Genomic DNA, 19,714 nt, shown 5'->3' with positions numbered 1-19,714 from the left:
CACTTTGCACCCAAAAGCTTGGGATCACTTGTCCTGCAATCTGGTATGGGCTTCTTATCAGGGGATAAGGATGCGTCCAACATTTGGGGTGAACCACGGCTATACCTGCGTCCGCGGACTAGAGAAACAACTGGTAGCGGAGGGTTATCCTTGGCCAGGGAGATGCCTCATCCGTGAAGTCTCGAAGCCGCGAACGAGCCTAGGGCCTTTGTGGTTGGGCCTCATCGGCGGACATTCCTAAATCTAGTAGAAGACGGTTTCCAGTGGGTTTCCTACTGGGCCTCAGGATAAGAAATCTAAGCCCATTAGGTTTCTTGTTCCCCAAGAACTACGTGGGCTTGGTCCCCTATATATAGGGGTACGTAAGCACATTGTGAGGGGTCAGAAGCGAGAGCGCAAAGGAGCCACCACTAATCCTAATCAATCTCAGCCCCCAATAATCACCACCACCAAACACTGTTCATATTTTCTGACGAATACTGTTTATCGGATCCACCGATTACTGTTCACGTTTCCGACGGAGAACCGCCATCACAGATCTTGTTTCCGGCTGCGAACCTCAAACTTTGTTGTTCCCAAATTCCTCCGTCAACAAATTGGCGCTAGAAGGAGGGGATAATCAAGATCTACATCTAGGAGGAAAGATGTCTCAATATCGTGATGGAAGTTTTTATGATGGAAGTTCTGAAGAAGATTCTGATCACGGCTATAAATATGAACCCTACGTTCCGAAAATGACTGATCGTCCCACGCCGGACTTTGGGGGACAGCCGCCTGTGCTCATCAGCAACGCCGACTTGTTGGAGCAACTATATCGCATGGGCGATGCTTTGAATGGTTTCGATTCAAGGTTGAGCACTGTGGAGCGGCGCAAGGCCAGGAGGGGTCTTCGCCGCAGCCGAGCGACTCATGCACCTGGAAAAGCACCCATGATTGATAGGGATGCCTTAGCCGGCCATGGCCGCACCGAAGGAGGGCGTGTGCCGATAACCCCGCGACGCCTGGACTATTCCAATGACACATCCCCAATCATCGAGCTAGTGGAAGAAGATGCTGATGGTCGGGAAATTCTGCGGGCAGATAACCGGGAAGCCACCCATCCGCACCGGTCTGTACGTAGTCCCGAGGAATGCCGACAGCTTTGAAAGATCGCTTGGGGATCCGCTTGGGCGATGATGATTTAAGAATGGTGTTACTTGAATGGCAGAAAGAAGCTGATCGTGGAGATGTGACGCCCCATGATACAACGCGTGTGCCCCTGAATTCCCAGAAAAATCGGGAGCGGCACCGCGATCCAACGCGTGTGCCCCTGAATTCCCAGGAAAATCGGGAGCGGCACCGCGATCCAACGCGTGTGCCCCTGAATTTCTAGGAAAATCGGGAGCGGCACCGCGATCATGAGAGAGCTCATCCCTACAGATCGCTGGATCGATATGGGCGTGGGTATGGAAATGATCGTTGGAGAAGGCCTCAATGTAGGGGAAGAGGTGGAGGCCAAGGTAGATACTTTGAGGGATACCATCGCGACAATTATCACGATCGCCTTGATTCCCGCTGGAATAACCGAGCAGACAGCTATGACTATGCGGAACATGATGATCATAGAGACGTAGAAAACTACGATCGTGGTACGGCTCGAGGCCGCGGCCAGGGTCAAGGAGAAAATCAAGGGAGAAATCAAGGACGGAATCCCGAAATAATTGTGATACCCGAAGACGCCCAAAACGCGAACCAGCAACAAGCCCCTCCCGGGGGGAATCAAGTGGAGGCACCTCCATTACAACCCCAAGGTCCACAGCCTCAAATGCAGACCATTCCAGGCGTAGGGACTTTCAACGTGGGAGATCTAAAAAGGCTACTTAACTACCTGGAAGGCAGAGTGATGACCACACCTGAAATCCCTTCTCCATTCTCAGCGGCGGTAAGAGAGGCGCAATTGCCGGCCGGGTATCGCAACACTACTAGCGATCTCCGTTTCCACAGAAACTTAGATCCGGTAGAATTCCTGGGTCGTTTTAATATAGAGATGGATGTGTACCAAGTCTCGGACTTGGCTCGATGCCGTCTCTTGGTGGCAACCTTCAGAGAAAGTGCCCAGCAATGGTTTCAAAAGCTCGGGCCAGGAGTGATCACCTCATGGGATCAAATGAAAACTCTGTTTTTAACCAAGTTCCAAGCCGCGGTGAGATATGTGCCCTCTGTCACAACTCTTGCCAATGTTAGGCAAAGGGAAAATGAAAGCTTGATATCATACTTCAAAAGGTTCAACGCTGAATCTACAAGCGTGAGGGGAACATCAGACGAAGCCCTGCAAAGCTTCTTAATCGCAGGATTAAGGGTTGGCTCGGACTTTTGGAAGCACTTGCAAGGGAAAGACCCGGCTACTCTAGCAGATGTCTTTGCGTTGGCAGAATCGTTTAAAGCTATAGAACAATCTCTGGCAGAAGTACAACTGATTTCACAGTCAAGTCAGAGAAGCAAAGGAAGGAAGAGGGATAGGTCTCCAAGCCCAAGGTACAAAAGAAGTAGTCGAAGCCCAGATCGGATAAATACCGCGAGCACAAGAAGGGGATGGAGTCCTCCTTCAAACTATGACTACAGGACAAGCTGGTACACGCCTTTGGTCGCATCTATCGAGCATATCTACGAAGTAAACAAAAATAAAGGGCTATTTAGAAAACCTGAAGCTTTATCATCATGGCAAAGCAAAGACAAGAAAATATATTGTGAATACCATGAATCATCTGGACATAACACACATGAGTGCCGACATTTAAAAGATGAAATCGAAGTGCTTATCAAGGAAGGATACCTTGGAGAATGGGTAGTCAAAGAAGTAAGGAAGCACAAGGATGACAGAGCAAAGGAAGAAGAAAGGCGAGCCCCGCGCAGGTCGAACAATGATACCCTGGAGGAAAATAAATTTGTCAGGGATGGCAGTATCCGAACAATCTACGAAGGAGATCCCGGGATGGAATGCAGCAACCGAGGCTTGGCAAGATACGCTAGGGAAGCCCGGTTTAGGCCTCTCACGGACATTCATAGGGTGGAAACTCGGCCGCCCAAAGTATTTAAGGGTGAGTCCATGGATATCACCTTCAGAGAAGCCGATGCCCGATGGGTACATCATCCCCACAATGTTGCGCTGGTTATTTCCATCCAAATCAGAACCAAAAATGTCCATAGAGCCTCCGTGGATAATGGAAGCTCGGCAAACATCCTCTATTACAACACTTTCAAGAAGATGGGACTACCTGACCAGGATATATCGGGGGAAGACTCGTGGGTCTATGGCTTTTCAGGCGTAGGAGTTAGAGTCATGGGATCGATTCGGCTGCCATGTACTTTGGGGGAAAGCCCATTGTCGGTAACAAAGAAGCTTGAATTTAAGGTCCTGAATCAGGAATCGTCCCACAACTTGTTGTTGGGAAGACCTTTTATGCGGGAGATGAGAGTCATCACTTCAATCCACCACCTAACCATCAAATTTCCAACGCCAAATGGGGTAGGAAGTATAAAGGGTTCTCAGTATGACTCTCGGGAGTGCTACAGGCAAGCTATGAGGGGCTTTAGAAAAGACTCCCATGCCGAAGATATTTTAGACGTAGATCAAGAAAAAAGCATTGAACAACCAATCGAGGAAATCCGAGTCCACTATTATGTTGAGCAAGAAGATGAGCATCCCTCCGGGCTGCCTCCAACAATGTTGTACTTGGAAGACACAATCAGAATTGAGATGTTGGAAGAAGAAGAGGCAATGGACATCGTAGTCCAAACAGATTTCAATGGGGAACGGTTAGAAGGAAGATTCGATGTCTTGCAAAGCCTCGAACATTATGAAGCCCTTCCCCCTGAAGGAGCACCCTTACCCGCAAAACATACTAAGGAAGTTGATGCCCCGGCTATGCAAGACGCACCTTCTAAAGAAGTCGACGCTCCTCCTAAAGGGGATGCGCCTTCTCTACAAGACAATGAAATCCATGACTCGCCTGACCTGGATCCCCGGATACTAATGCCGATGGAAAAGATGGGGCCAGCAAAAGATACGATTGAAATCCTTGTCGATGAAAAAGATCCAAGTAAGGTTTTGAGAATAGGATCCCAGTTGGCACCAAGGTTGAAGGAAGGACTTTCAATATTTCTCTTGGCAAACCTTGATGTATTTGCATGGAACCATTCTGATATGGTAGGAATTGATCCAGAGATAATGTGCCACCGACTGAATATCGACCCCAAGCATAAAGGGGTTCGACAAAAACGAAGGGTCGTAAGCGGAGAAAGAGTGTTAGGTCATAATATGTTTGTAGAAGGGGGGTTGAATACAAAAAATACCGTTTAATCGAGTAAAATGCGGAATAAAAAAGTGAAACAAAATTCAAGTTAAATAAAACTATTATTAAACTTGAAAGGTGTTACAACAACGGTATCGTTTTCAAGGGATTAATCTCAAATAAATTATTCCAAATCTAGAATAAATTCGACATGGACTTTTTTTATTTTTGTAATAAAAAGGATCAAATGATAAATGCAATTTGAGATTAAGTTCTAGGGATTTTGATCCGCTAGATAGTTACACAAGAACAAGAAGAGTATTTCTAGTGGTTTAGATTTAACAATTAATACTAGAAATAAATGTTCTGAGAAATTGCAATAAGTTCTCTGTTGTTTTCTTTGTTCTGTGTTCTTCTGTTTTTCTTTTGATATTCAATGCTCTATTGAAAAACAAACAGCTACTGCTCTTTATATTCAATCCTGTGTTTTTAATTGGCAAGACAATCCTTTTAGCTCAGCAAGACAATCCTTTTAGCTGGTAGAACTTTCGGTAGGACAATCTAACTGAACTTGTAAGACTTTCGGTAGGATAATCTAAATGAACTTGTAAGACTTTCGGTATGACATTCCAATTATCATACCAGTTCAAATATTTGTCTTGTTGAATTAATTTTTAAATATTAATTCAAAATCACTTCTTAAAAATGCATAATATTAATTCAGAATTAATTAACCAATTAATTCAATTAATCAATAAATTAATCTTTGCAGAGATAATTTATTTTCTTAATTAAATTATATGACTTAATTAATTAATTAGAGAATTAATACTAATTTTGAACAGCAACCACTCTTCTGACAATCTTCTGAAAATCACTGAATCCATTTTACCACTTCAATGTTGATACTCGATGTACTGTCTGGTTCATGAATGACTAACTTCTGTGATGTTTCTTCATGTCTTGATTTTCTTCAGATTAAATCCCTGTAATCAATTGATACCCTGACGAGATCTCTGTCACTTGATTAAATCCACAATCTTGATTTATATCACTGAGGCATGATCAATATCTTGAGCTTCTTCCACTGACTTAAGTCCTCAAGTCTGTAGATGAACAATGTTACTTAATCCTTTGATATAGGTTACTTTGTGAGATCTCTCTGACGATAGAACCACTATTTACTTGTTACATTCTTATTTGAGTTGAGTTAAATCCTCGAATAAACAAATAGGCTATGACATATGCCTTTCAATCTCCCCCTATTTGTTTGTTAGACAATAACAACAAATACCTAGAGGATAACTCAACTAACAAATAAGAAAAAGATATAAACAGTAATGCAAAGTAAATAGCAGAAAAGTTCTGGATTATATTTAACATTTTCCAGATTCCAAAAGAAATTTACAAGTGAATACAAGATAGATGTTCCTCTAGACTGAACATATAACTACATTAGTCTATCTTGATTCATGAAGCTCTAAGCAAATTACATTAAGTTTTGAGCTAATTGAATTCAGTTGTCTTCTCTTCCGAATTCACCTTCTTCCAAATCTTGAAGCAACTCCTTGTCAAAGACACGATCCTTTTCAGAATTGAAGCTGGCTGGCCTGACTGGTTGAACTCCAACAGACCTTAGCTTATTCTTGAACTGATTGTATCTTTTAATATTCTTTTCACAATAAGCTTGAATCAGATCAGCTGCTTGAGTTTTCAACATGGATGAATATCCAGTAGTTCTTAAGTGATGTTCCATCCAGACAAGATGCTTAGCAGAGTAGTCTTTAAGAGATTGTGAATCGAGCTGGCAGATTTGAAGACAGTCAGACTTAAAGAATTTTACCTGATGAGGATTGTTGACCACTTGAGGACTAGCCCTGCCGGCAAACTCTTTGAGCCTTTCTCGAAGAACTTCATTCAATTCTGAGCTTCTTTTGACTTTGTTGAGAAGAACCCAAATCTCTGATAAAGAACGATTCTCAAACAGATGAAGTGATACCTTGAAAGATCCTTCGCTCTGACAATATACAAATATGCTCATTTCATTTAGAGATCTGTCAAAGACAGCTGTGATCCTTGACACTTCAGTCTTTATAGCATTCATGTACACGTCATTGTTTGGATTAGAGATCTCCAGCTTGTCCAGAAGATGTAGAAACTGCCTATCATTGTTTGTGCTCAGCTGATGCATATCAAGTACTCTCCTAGCTTCATCCCATTTTTCACCAATCTTCAGTTTGACATCTCTTCTCCTTTCTTTAGCTTTAATGTCATGAAGACGTTGCTTTTCAAGAGTTTCTGTTCGTTCAATGTTTTTCCTCATATCAATGATCTGGGATACCTTTTTGATTTCAGCTTCTTTTCTTTTCAACTCTGACTCCTGCTGCTGAAACTCTTTCTCAAAAACAGGATCCACCTGAGCTTCCTCTTCCCATTCTCCAAAATCACTTTCCTCCTCAGCTTCAAAGAAACCATCTTTATCTTCCAAGACTGGTTCAGTGGGAATGTCAAAAATATCAAAGTCATCCTGTTCACCACTATAATAGACATCATCAGCCTTCCCTGTGCCTCCAGCAGACGAATCTTTTTCTTTTCCCTTTCCACTTGTCCCTTTCTTCTCCCCCTTAGTTGAGGAATCCTCTACAGACTTTCCTCTAGACCCTCCATGACCTCCATCACCTCCAGAGCCTGAGCCTCCACCAGACGGCCCTTCAAAGAAAGTCCTTTGTTCTTCATTAGGGCAGTGAGAATTTTTGATCATGAAGTACAAGTACTTCATCCCTTCATTGAGATTTTCCATGCCCGTCTCTATCTTCAGAAATCTGGAGGAATCCAGTGAATGATTCATGTCAACCAAGTCTTCAAGAGAAGTCATTCTTGTATGGAGAGAGCAGAAGTTTGAAATATCTTCAGCTGATAACGTTGGAGATGCCTGGATTGAGTTAAGCTTTGGTACAACAGAGGTCTTCAAATCTGATATCTCAGTCCTGATGAGAGCCAGCTGATTATTGACAGAGGTGGAAGAAGAAGACCGTTCAACCACTTGTGCTTTGAATGATTGAGCCTCAGCCTGACTTTTTGCAAGTTGTTCTTTCTGTTCAGCAATTTGAGCTAACAGATTTTCAGTGTTTGTGTCTGTGTGTACGCTCATCTGAATATCTCTCCTGTTTGATTCACTCAACTCACGTGCTTGTGTATTTCTCAATATTATTGCTCGTGAGGAGTCTTCCTGATGCTGATCTCCTGTACCTGCATTTGAAATCACCCTAGCCTCTTCAAGAGAGGTCAGTGGTGGTGCAATGGGAATACGCGAGTCCCGATTCTCAGTCAAACCTATCTTTTCATGTGAAATAGATGTCTGAATTGCTTCAGGGATAGATTGACCGAGTTGCCCTCCACTTTCTCCAGATAAATCTGCGAGTGGAGAATCCCGTGAGGGAGCCAGAGGTGTTGGATCTGGGAGGGGAGAAAATGACTCTATTAAAGGTGGCTGAGAGTCAGATTTTCCCTCAGAAGCATGTGACTGCTCTTCTGCCGTAACTATGGCAGGCACTGTAATCGACTCAATGTGCCCTCCTCGCTCTGTGTCCTGAGTATCATCTATTGGTCTGTATGCTTCCATTGTGAGTAATGGAAGTGTGCTTGACTCAGTACATGATGCCATGACCCTATGGAGAATTTCAATAGATTTATCCTGTTGATAGAATGTCTCTAGTAATTGTTCACTGGCCATATCAAAGTCCATATCCTGTTGGGAGGACAAGGATGGGCTTTCAGATGCCTCAGTAAATGTTCTTCTTTTCTTGGGAGGAGGCAGAGCTGAGGGTTCATTCACATCCAACAACATACTACTTCCTACTAACCTTCTAGACAACATTTTAGATAATGGGGGAGAGGTTGAGATAGGTTGTGACTCTGTGTTTAGCTCTATGACCTGGGATTGAAGCTGCGGTTCTATAACTTCATGGTCAGCCCTATCAACCACTGGGGGTCTTTCAACAGAAGTAGGAATAGTTTGAGTGTGAGGAATTATTACCTGCAGAGGAAGAGCATCTGATGTTTGAGCCTGGGTGGTTTGAACCACTGGAGGTTGAGCTTGTTGTTCATGACCGGGAAGATTGAAAATAGGTAAAAGAATGTAAGTGGCCATGAAAGCAGATACAAGTACTGGAACTTGCATGAATTTAAAGGTTTTGTCTTGGCGAGTGTAAATCTTTTTGCTTACTGGACGGGTTCAGTTACTGAAGAGTTAGCAAAAAGAGCTTTATGCTCAGGTGAGAGAAGATGTTCTGCTATGAGCATGAGAAAACGAGCGTAGTAGCACGAAACCCTACGATTTGTAGAATGATCACGTAAAGCAGTAGTGAGACGTCTCAGAAGAATGGGTAAAAGTAGTTTGCCAAAATTGATCCTTTGATTGAAAACAACCGCAAGACCAATATACTGCAGAGTGGAAGTGATGTTGTGAAAGTTGGATTTAGTGCAGTTGGCAAACACTTTGGAAAGTGTATCGAAGAAAATATCCCATTCAGAAACCAAATTGGATTTAGACAACTTGGTTAAGTTAATCACCCCCTGATAGTGAATAGCATGGAAAAAGTTTGAAATATCATTTTCAGAGGGCAAATTACATAAATTGTCCATTGGAAAATTTGACGCTCGATTGACGACTGTTTCATCAACTACATACTGTGTGTTTGCCACGGTGAATGAAAAAGATTTAAAATCATCGGCCACAGTAGAGGTTGTGCAAATCAGTCTGAGCAGATTGACATTTAAAAGCACATTTGATTTAATAGCAGATCTAACAATCGAATGGTCATTTAAAAATCTAATCCACGGCATTTTTCCACATCACATTTTTCTGGATTAAAATAACCAACAAGATTATGCGAGACAATTTGGAAACTGAGAGCCATTTTAAAAACAAATACAAAAAAACACACACTGTCAGAATTTTAAGAATTAAATTAAGAAAATTTGAATTAAAAATTAATTAATAATACGAATTAATTCAATTATATCCAAAAAATTTAGAAACAAATGTGTCTTGACCACCAAAATCAGATATGCAAACAGATAACTCAACCAAACAACACAACAGCCAATGAAATGAAAGATTTGATTTTGAAAATATATATATTTTTTAAAAAAATTGGCAGCACTTTTGTATGTATATACGTGTATGTATATATAACAGGATTGAAAATGTTATGCTGAGTAAAAACTCGAGCAAGGAAGTATCAATGGAGGTTTGTGGTTGATCGAATAGAGAGAGAGAGAGAGAGAGAGAGAGAAACAAGAGAGAAAATTGTTGGAGTGAAAACTGAACTGAATTGAATTACAAAACAAAACAACAAAAAAACGTTAAGTAGGACAACTGGTATGACAATCGAGGAAAGTCATACCGATTGTCTTCCCGATTGTCATACCAGGCTAATGGAAATACAAATAAAAACAAATAAAAATAAAACTGGTATAACAATCTGATAGTCATACTGATTGTCATATCAGTATAAAATACATGAATGAAACAGAATAAACTAGAAAGACAATCGATAGTCATACTGATTGTCATTCTAGTATAAAATTAAAACAAATATATCTGATATAACTTTTATTACTGGAAAGACTATTGATAGTCATACCGATTGTCTTTCCAATTATAAAATTAAACTAAAAATAAAATTAAACACATATATGTACTGGAATGAGTTTCAGCAAGACAGTTTTAATTGTCTTGCCGATTGGCATTCTAGTATAACATCAACTTATACACAGAATTAATACTTATAGTTACAGAATAAATTTACAAAAACAAAAGCAATATTTCAGAAATAATTTTATTTTATTCCAAAAATAGATTTCTGTTGAATTTTAGCAAATAAAATTCATAGAAAAATATTTTTAGAGAAAATAAAATATTCTGAGATATTAAAATTAACAAGTAGAATAAATAAATAAGATAAGATAATAAAACTTACATAGAAATAAGCAAGAAATTATGGAAAATATGATAAAATAAATTTTCAAATGAATTTTTCATTTATGAAAAATTCATTTGTAAATTCATTCAAGAACAGATTTCTGATATTCACAAGTTTAATCACTAAAGCTATTCAACATACCCAATTTACTAACTAATTTGGTAAATGTGGATTCATCAAGAGGTTTAGTGAAAATATCTGCTATTTGTTCTTCTGTTGGAACAAAAAATGGTTCAACAATACCATTCATGACGTGCTCTCTAATAAAATGATACCTGATGTCAATGTGCTTGGTCCTTGTATGTTGCACAGGGTTGTTGGTGATGGCTATTGCACTTGTATTGTCACATAGAATAGGTATTTTGTTCAACACAGAGCCATAGTCCCGTAGCTGATTCCTAATCCACAAGATCTGAGCACAACAGCTTCCAGCAGCAATATATTCAGCCTCGGCCATTGAATTCGAAACTGTTTGCTGTTTCTTGTTGTACCATGAGACTAGTCTGCTACCTAGGAATTGACAACTCCCTGAGGTGCTTTTCCTATCAACAACACTTCCCGCATAATCTGAATCTGTATATCCAACAAGGTTAAAACCAGATTCTTTAGGGTACCAAATACCTAGATTTAGTGTTCCCTTAAGATATCTCAAGATTCGTTTAACAGCAACGAGATGAATATCTCTAGGATCCGCTTGGAACCTTGCACATAAGCATGTAGCATACATAATATCTGGTCTACTTACAGTAAGATAGAGTAACGGGCCAATCATACCTCTGTAGCTTGTGACATCTACCTTAATGGAGTTTTCAGATGGTCCAAGCTTGACAGCTGTAGTTGACGGAGTCCTTGCTGATGCAGAATCCTCTAGATTGTATTTTTTTAGGAGTTCCTTGAGATACTTGGATTGACAAATAAAAGTTCCATCTAACCTTTGATTTACTTATAATCCAAGAAAGAACTTCAGCTCTCCCATCATGCTCATTTCAAATTTGCTGTGCATTAACTTAGCAAATCTCTTACAGAGATTATCATTAGTAGACCCAAATATTATATCATCCACATAGACTTGGACTAATATAGTATCATTCTTATGCTTTTTAGAAAAGAGAGTTTTGTCTATGATACCTCTAATAAAGCTATTTTCAATAAGAAATTCAGAGAGAGTGTCATACCATTTTCTCGGAGACTGTTTGAGTCCATAGATAGCCTTGAAAAGAAAGTAGACAAAATCCAAATGATCTGGATCTTCAAAACTATGAGGTTGCTCTACATACACCTCTTCATCCAGCTTTCCATTCAGAAAGGCACTCTTGACATCCATTTGATAAACTTTAAAGTTAGAGAATGCTGCGAATGCCAGAGATATCCTGATGGCCTCTAGTCTAGCCACTGGAGCATAGGTTTCATCATAATCAATGCCTTCAGCTTGAGAATACCCTTTAGCTACCAGTCTTGCTTTGTTTCTTGTAACCACACCATCTTCATCTAGTTTATTCCTGAATACCCACCGAGTACCAACAGCTTTCTTGTGTGTAGGTCTAGGTACCAGTTTCCAGACTTGTTGATGTTCAAACTGATTGAGTTCATCTTGCATAACAATCACCCAATCTAGATCAGTCGGTGCTTCTTCAATCTTCTTAGGTTCCATCTCAGAAAGAAATCCTGAGAATAGACATTCATTTTGAGTAGCACGTCTAGTTCTGACTCCAACATCTGGATCACCAATAATCAACTCAAAATGATGAGCTTTATTCCAGACAGTCTGTCTTGGAAGATTTGATCTTGATGATTCGCCTCGAAACACATTGGGATGTTGTGTCCTACTAGTTGATCCTTCAGTATCTCCCCCTGAGTTGTTGTCGGGTTGACTTGATGATTCTTCGTCAGTAGCTGTGGTATCTCCATTGTTGCCAATGTTTCCATCACCATTACCTTGAGTATTATCATGATTAACAGGTTCTTCACCAGCAACAACCTCAGGTTCTTGATCATGTTCTGATTCTGAATCTGACATATCATCAAACTTCAGTTTCTCAGAAGGATCTTCAGTTTGGATACTAGGGAGTTTAGTGTCATCAAATGTAACATTTACACTTTCAGTTACTTTGTGTTGATCAATGATATACACCCTGTATGATCTTCTTCCATATCCAACAAAAATACCCTCATATGCCTTTACCTCCAAATACATGATAGTATTTGATAGAAGGTTTCTGTTCATTCATAATCTCATAAGGAGTTTTCATGAAGTCTTTGTTGATTAGAGTTCGATTCTGAGTATAACATGCAGTATTGACAGCTTCAGCCCAAAAGTACATTGGAAGACCTGATTCACTTAACATCGTTCTTGCAGCTTCAATCAATGTACGATTCTTCCTTTCTACCACTCCATTTTACTGAGGGGTTCTAGGAGCTAAAAATTATCTGGTAATCCCTTTGTCTGTATAGAATCCATTGAGAAGTGAATTCTTGAATTCTGTTCCATTATCTGACCTTATTGCTCTAACAGGGATATTAGAATCTAACTCGATCAACTTGATATGATCAATCACAACTTGTGGTGTTTCATCCTTAGAGTGAAGGTATAAAACCCACGTATACTTGGAATAGTCATCAACTATCACAAGACAGTAACACTTCTTTGACATCGAAAGAACATTAACTGGTCCAAATAAATCCATGTGCAATAATTGCAGAATACCGGATATGGAGGATGTGTCAGTGCCTTTGTGACTTGCGCTCTTTGACTTTCCTTTCTGGCAAGCCTCACACAGTCCTTCGGGGGAGAATTTCAGCTGAGGCAGACCTCTGACCAATTCTCTTTTGACAAGAGAATTCATTGTTTTGAAATTGAGATGGGAAAGTCTCTTGTGCCATAGCCAACTCTCATCTGACAATGCCTTTGAATAGAAACAATTGACTTCAGGATTGCTTCCAGAGTTCATGTCAGCTACGAACAGATTTCCTTTCCGGATTCCCATCAAGGAGGGTTTTTCATTTTTCTTGTGCAGAATCCGACATTTCAACTTGTCGAATAAAACATTGTAGCCGTTGTCACAGAACTGACTAATGCTAAGCAGATTGTGTTCAAGTCCTTGCACAACATACACATTTTCAATGATAACATTACCAGCTAGCAAACAGCCATATCCCTCAGTTAAACCTTTGTTGTTATTTCCAAAGGTAACCACTAGGCCAGCTTTCTCAACCACATTTGATAGCAGGGCTCTATCTCCGGTCAAATGTCTTGACGATCCGCTGTCAAGAATCCACACTACCGGTTGTACCTGTTTAATGCCCTGCAATACAAATAGATTAGACCTTCTTCGGAACCCAAGCTTTGTTGGGTCCGGCATACTTGTAAAATTGGCCTTTATCAGGCAAAACAATATTCTTAACTTTAATGTTCTCAACTTTCTCAATGACTGGACATTTGACCTTGTAAACAGCCTTGACAAATTTCTGTTTAGGCTTAGGCACAAATGTCTCTTTTCTAGCTTTAGGAGGACTAGCAGTCTTAGACCTATCATGCTTCCTATTATTCACATGCTGACGAGGAGTAGTCTTATCATTAGAAACATGTTTACCATTAAAATAAGCATACATCAAATTAAAAGCACAAGACATACAATCAGGAACACCACATGCTTTATGAGAGGGATTAACAACAGGCAACTTATGCATGGTAAAAATGGCATTTTTGTTATCCAACTCATGTGTGTCTGAGTTAGTCTCAGTTGCTTTCACAACTTTGACTGGAACCTTTGACACACTTGACTTGGAAACAACTTTTTCATTAGCAAGATCTTCAGCACAGATTTCTTCTTGAATAATAAATGAGGTCTCATCAAATGGTTCAGCAATTAATTTTTTATAGAGGGGTTCATCAACACCATTAAGCACAAGTGGTACTTCCCTACCTTTAGCACAGACATGAGGAGGGGAGTCTATGCCTAATTCTCTAATAGAAACATTATAATCATAACCTACTCCAGATGTTTGATTAATAGCTTGCTTATTGTAGAACTCTTTAGCCTTAGAGCAAGAATTAAAGTAAGCTTTGACCTTAGTCTCAAGACCGGTGATCTTGTCTTTGAGAATAGTTTCGAGTTGTCTATAACAGTCAATTCTATTCTCTAGAAAAGATACTTGTTCTTTTAATTTATCTTGATTAATGTGCACAAGTCTTAATTCATTGACCTCTTTCTCAAGGTCTTTGATTTGTTGATTTGACATTTCATTATCACGACGAGCACAATCTAAGGAACATCCTAGATGATAAACTAATTCAGCATCAGTAAATTTTACCTCTTTTCTTGACGATGAGGTGTTTGCATCACTAGCCATGAGAGCAAGATTCCCAACTTCTTCATCTTCACTGTCAGTATCATCCCAGCTTCTTCCCTTTGCCAGGTAAGCCCTTTCAGATTTACTCTTCTAATTAGAATCATAAGAGTTCTTCCTAACTTGTTTTGGCTTCCTGCATTCTGTGGCAAAGTATCCCAACTCTGTTTTGTACCCACCACTTCTGGTGTTAGAGGATGAAGATCCACCTTTCTGGAATCTGTTGTAGTTGGACTTGTACTTGAACTTGGGATTCCTCTTGAATCTGACATTGGAGAATCTCTTGACAATCAGGGCCATTGACTCATCTTCCAATTGCTCCAGTTCTTCCAAGGAATAAAAATCATCTCCTGATTGATTTATAGTAGGAGGATCAAATTCTGCTACTATCACATTTTCTTCAGCCTTGGAAGACTGTACCATTCTTTCTGACTGTTGAGATTGTTGTTGTTGTTGTGGTTGTTGTTGTTGTTCTTCAGCTACTAGAGCAGTAGACGTGCTGACCACTCTTCCTTTCCCGTAGACTTCCTTCTGCTGAATCTGCTCCAACTCATAGGTTTTTAACACACCATAGAGCCTTTCCAAAGAAATCTCACTCAGGTCTCTTGCTTCTCTTATGGCAGTGATTCTATGTTCGAGATGAGTTGGCAGTGTTAAAAGAATTTTGTGTTGACCTCCCTGATTGAATAATATTTACCATTAATGTTCAGGTTGTTGATCAATGCATTGTAACTCTCAAACACTTCAGTGATTCCTTCTCCTGGATTGGATTTAAAATATTCATACTCTGAGCTTAGGATTTCTAACTTGTTCTCCCTAACTTCCTCTGTGCCTTCATTAATCACCTCAATAGTTTCCCAGATGTGTTTGGAATCTTTACAGTTCATCACATGTCTATTCATCAAGGGATCAAGAGAATCTACTAAAATTAATTGAAGGCTAGCATCCAGGGAGGCTTCTTCTTTTTCAGCAGGAGAAAAATCCTCAGGATTCTTTACATAAGTTCTAGCTTTGGTAATCACCACATCATCTTCTATTACCTTTGGTTCAATAACCATCGGAATTTTTGGACCCTTCTTTAATACTTCCAGATTTTTGGGATTTGCAACTTGTAAAAACAATAGCATCTTCTTCTTCCACATAACATAATTTTCTTTATCGAATAGTGGAATTTTAACGGTTCCAACTTTTTGTGTAGTCATTATGAATTTTTGAGTAAATAAAAATTCAAGGAGTGAAAGAATCACAAAAGTCTAGGATCTTGATTTGTTCGTTAATCAGAAGGCTCTGATACCAATTGTTAGGTCACAATATATTTGTAGAAGGGGGGGTTGAATACAAACAATACCGTTTAATCGAGTAAAATGCGGAATAAAAAAGTGAAACAAAATTCAAGTTAAATAAAACTATTATTAAACTTGAAAGGTGTTACAACAACGGTATCGTTTACAAGGGATTAATATCAAATAAATTATTCCAAATCTAGAATAAATTCGACATGAACTTTTTCTATTTTTTGTAATAAAAAGGATCAAATGATAAATGCAATTTGAGATTAAGTTCTAGGGATTTTGATCCGCTAGATAGTTACATAAGAACAAGAGGAGTATTTCTAGTGGTTTAGATTTAACAATTAATACTAGAAATAAATGTTCTGAGAAATTGTAATAAGTTCTCTGCTGTTTTCATTGTTCTGTGTTCTTCTGTTTTTCTTTTGATATTCAATGCTCTGTTAAAAAAAACAGCTGCTGCTCTTTATATTCAATCTTGTGTTTTTAATTGGCAAGACAATCCTTTTAGCTCAGCAAGACAATCCTTTTAGCTGGTAGAACTTTCGGTAGGACAATCTAACTGAACTTGTAAGACTTTCGGTAGGACAATCTAAATGAACTTGTAAGACTTTCGGTATGACATTCCAATTGTCATACCAGTTCAAATATTTGTCTTGCTGAATTAATTTTTGAATATTAATTCAAAATCGCTTCTGAAAAATGCATAATATTAATTCAGAATTAATTAACCAATTAATTCAATTAATCAATAAATTAATCTTTGCAGATATAATTTATTTTCTTAATTAAATTATATGACTTAATTAATTAATTAGAGAATTAATACTAATTTTGAACAGCAACCACTCTTCTGACAATCTTCTGAAAATCACTTAATCCATTTCACCACTTCAATGTTGACACTCGATGTACTGTCTGGTTCATGAATGACTAACTTTTGTGATGTTTCTTCAAGTCTTGATTTTCTTCAGATTAAATCCCTGTAATCAATTGATACACTGACGAGATCTCTGTCACTTGATTAAATCCACAATCTTGATTTATATCACTGAGGCATGATCAATATCTTGAGCTTCTTCCAGTGACTTAAGTCCTCAAGTATGTAGATAAATAATGTTAATTAATCCTTTGACATAGGTTACTTTGTGAGATCTCTCTGACGATATAACCACTATTTACTTGTTACATTCTTATTTGAGTTGAGTTAAATCCTCGAATAAACAAATAGGCTATGATATATGCCTTTCAAAGAGCTATAGCCCTAGCAGAGGAAGTAGCGAGGCTCCTGGACGTCGGACTAATCCGGGAATCCTTCTACCCAGAATGGCTAGCAAACCCGGTGTTGGTAAAAAAGCCCAACGGCAAATGGAGAACATGCATGGATTTCACCGATCTGAATAAGGCGTGTCCGAAAGATAGTTTTCCCCTACCAAGAATTGATCAGTTGATCGACGCCACGGCAGGACATGCTTTGCTCAGCTTCATGGACGCATACTCCGGGTATAACCAAATCCTCATGTATGAGCCTGACCAAGAGCACACCTCTTTCATCACTGATAGAGGGCTCTACTGCTATATCGGAATGCCATTTGGTCTGATCAACGCCGGTGCCACTTATCAAAGATTGGTAAACAAAATGTTCAAGAAGCAGATTAGGAAGACGATGGAAGTGTATATGGATGACATGCTCGTAAAATCGAAAAGGGCGGAAGACCACATCGCCGACTTAGCGGAAATGTTCCATATTCTGAGAAAATATAAGATGAAACTAAACCCGCAGAAGTGTGTGTTCGGTGTGGAGTCGGGAAAATTCTTGGGATTCATGGTCAACCACCGGGGGATTGAAGCTAACCCGGCAAAAATCAAAGCTCTGCTAGACATGAAATCTCCCACCAGCGTCAAACAAGTACAGAGTCTGACAGGAAGGATTGCGGCCCTGAATCGATTTGTCTCAAAGTCATCGGATAGATGCAAAGAATTCTTCAAGGCAATCAAAGGAAGGGGGAAGGATTTTCTGTGGACTCCTGAGTGTGAAGAAGCTTTTTTGAAAATCAAAGAGCAGTTGGGAAATCCTCCGATGTTGACCAAACTAGAAGACGGTGAAACATTGATTATTTATTTGGTGGTGTCTGAATATTTCGTTAGCGCGGTATTGGTAAAGGAAGAGGCAAGCCACCAGTGGCCCGTATACTATGTGAGCAAAAGGTTGTTGGATGCGGAAACCAGATATACCAATATGGAGAAACTAGTGTACGCTCTTATTCTTGCAGCACGAAAGCTAAGACCATACTTTCAGGCTCACCGAATAGAAGTTCGCACCGCTTATCCACTTCGGCATATTCTACATAAACCCGAATCGTCAGGGAGAATGTTAAAATGGGCAGTGGAGCTAGGACAATTTGATTTGGAATATTGTCCTCGCACGGCAATCAAGGGACAAGCGCTCGCTGATTTCATACTTGAGTTCGATGCAGAAGTTGATAATAAGGCCATAGGGTTGGCAGAACCGACCTCGCAAGGAAGTCATCAGGATGAAAAAAGGCAGAAACTCCCACACCCTTGGTGGATATTACATGTGGACGGGGCCGTAAACAATAATGGATCAGGCGCCGGGATTGTCTCGATCACTCCGGAGGGACACCGTTTGATGAGTGCTATCCATTTCAAGTTCTATGCTACTAACAATGATGTTGAGTATGAAGCCTTGATCAACGGTCTGAAATTAGTTCTGGAGGTAGGGGCCGTGAATCTGATAGTTCGGAGCGATTCCGAATTAGTTGTGAACCAGGTCAACGGAGGTTTCCAAGCCCGGGGACCGCGAACAGAGCTATATATGAGATGTGCCCAATGCCTACAGAATTTTTTTCAAATGTCAGGCTAGAGAGCATTTCACGAGAAGAAAATAGTAATGCGGATGCTTTGGCCAAGATGGGTTCATAGATGGACAGCGTTCAACTTGGACAAATCCCTTTGGGAATCCAATAAATCCCAAGTATTCCGGAGGTGGAGGTGTTTCAAATGCAAGAAATCCCACAAGAAAGCTGGATGACCCCCATTCATAACTATATTCAGACAGGAGCTGTACCAGAAGATAAACTACAGGCTCGACGCCTTCGGTACCAGGCCGCAAATTATTTCGAATATGACGGGGTACTATATAAGAGAGGATTTAACCAGCCACTGTTACATTGTATGGATATGGAAGAAGGAAATTATATTCTCAGAGAGGTGCACGAAGGGATTTGTGGCAATCACTCGGGGGGTGGTTCCCTGGCATCAAAAATACTCCGACAGGGATACTACTGGCCAACTATGAGAGAAGATGCCTTCAACTTTGTCCGGGCTTGTGATCGTTGCCAGCGATTTGCCAACTATTCCAATGCCCCGGCATCAACCATTACCTCATTGGCAAGTCCTTGGCCTTTTGCCATGTGGGGAATTGATCTCATTGGAGAGTTGTCCAAAGCAAAGGGGGGTGTGAAATACGCCGTGGTGGATGTGGACTACTTTACCAAATGGGTAGAGGCTATGCCACTAGCCACAATCATGGGAAAGAGGATAAGGGATTTTGTGTTCAATTCCATAGTATGCAGGTTCGGTATCCCCTACAAACTCATATCAGACAATGGGAAGCAGTTTGATAGTAAAGAGTTAAGGAAGCTTTGTGAAGACTTGAAAATTAAAAAGGACTTCGCCGCGGTTTATCATTCGCAGAGTAATGGTCAGACGGAAGCCATAAACAAAATCATAAAACATACCTTGAAGGCAAAATTAGAATAGAAAAAAGGAGATTGGCTAGAGGAGATGCCCATGGTCA

General features: G+C 39.9%; 1 protein-coding gene across 1 annotated transcript; it reads left to right on the top strand.

Moving 5' to 3' along the window:
* The first annotated feature begins 644 nt into the window (after positions 1 to 644).
* On the top strand, positions 645 to 19,677 carry LOC141714827 (uncharacterized). Its single transcript, XM_074518322.1, has 5 exons — positions 645 to 1,108; positions 1,420 to 4,186; positions 17,126 to 18,685; positions 18,970 to 19,047; positions 19,192 to 19,677. Exons 1-5 carry the CDS (start codon positions 645 to 647, stop codon positions 19,675 to 19,677), a joined length of 5,355 nt encoding a protein of 1,784 aa, XP_074374423.1.
* The last annotated feature ends 37 nt before the right edge of the window (positions 19,678 to 19,714 follow it).

This window comes from Apium graveolens, chromosome 3, assembly GCF_009905375.1.
Source record: "Apium graveolens cultivar Ventura chromosome 3, ASM990537v1, whole genome shotgun sequence".
Classification (NCBI taxonomy): domain Eukaryota; kingdom Viridiplantae; phylum Streptophyta; class Magnoliopsida; order Apiales; family Apiaceae; genus Apium; species Apium graveolens.
This window is presented reverse-complemented; position numbering and strand designations above follow the sequence as displayed.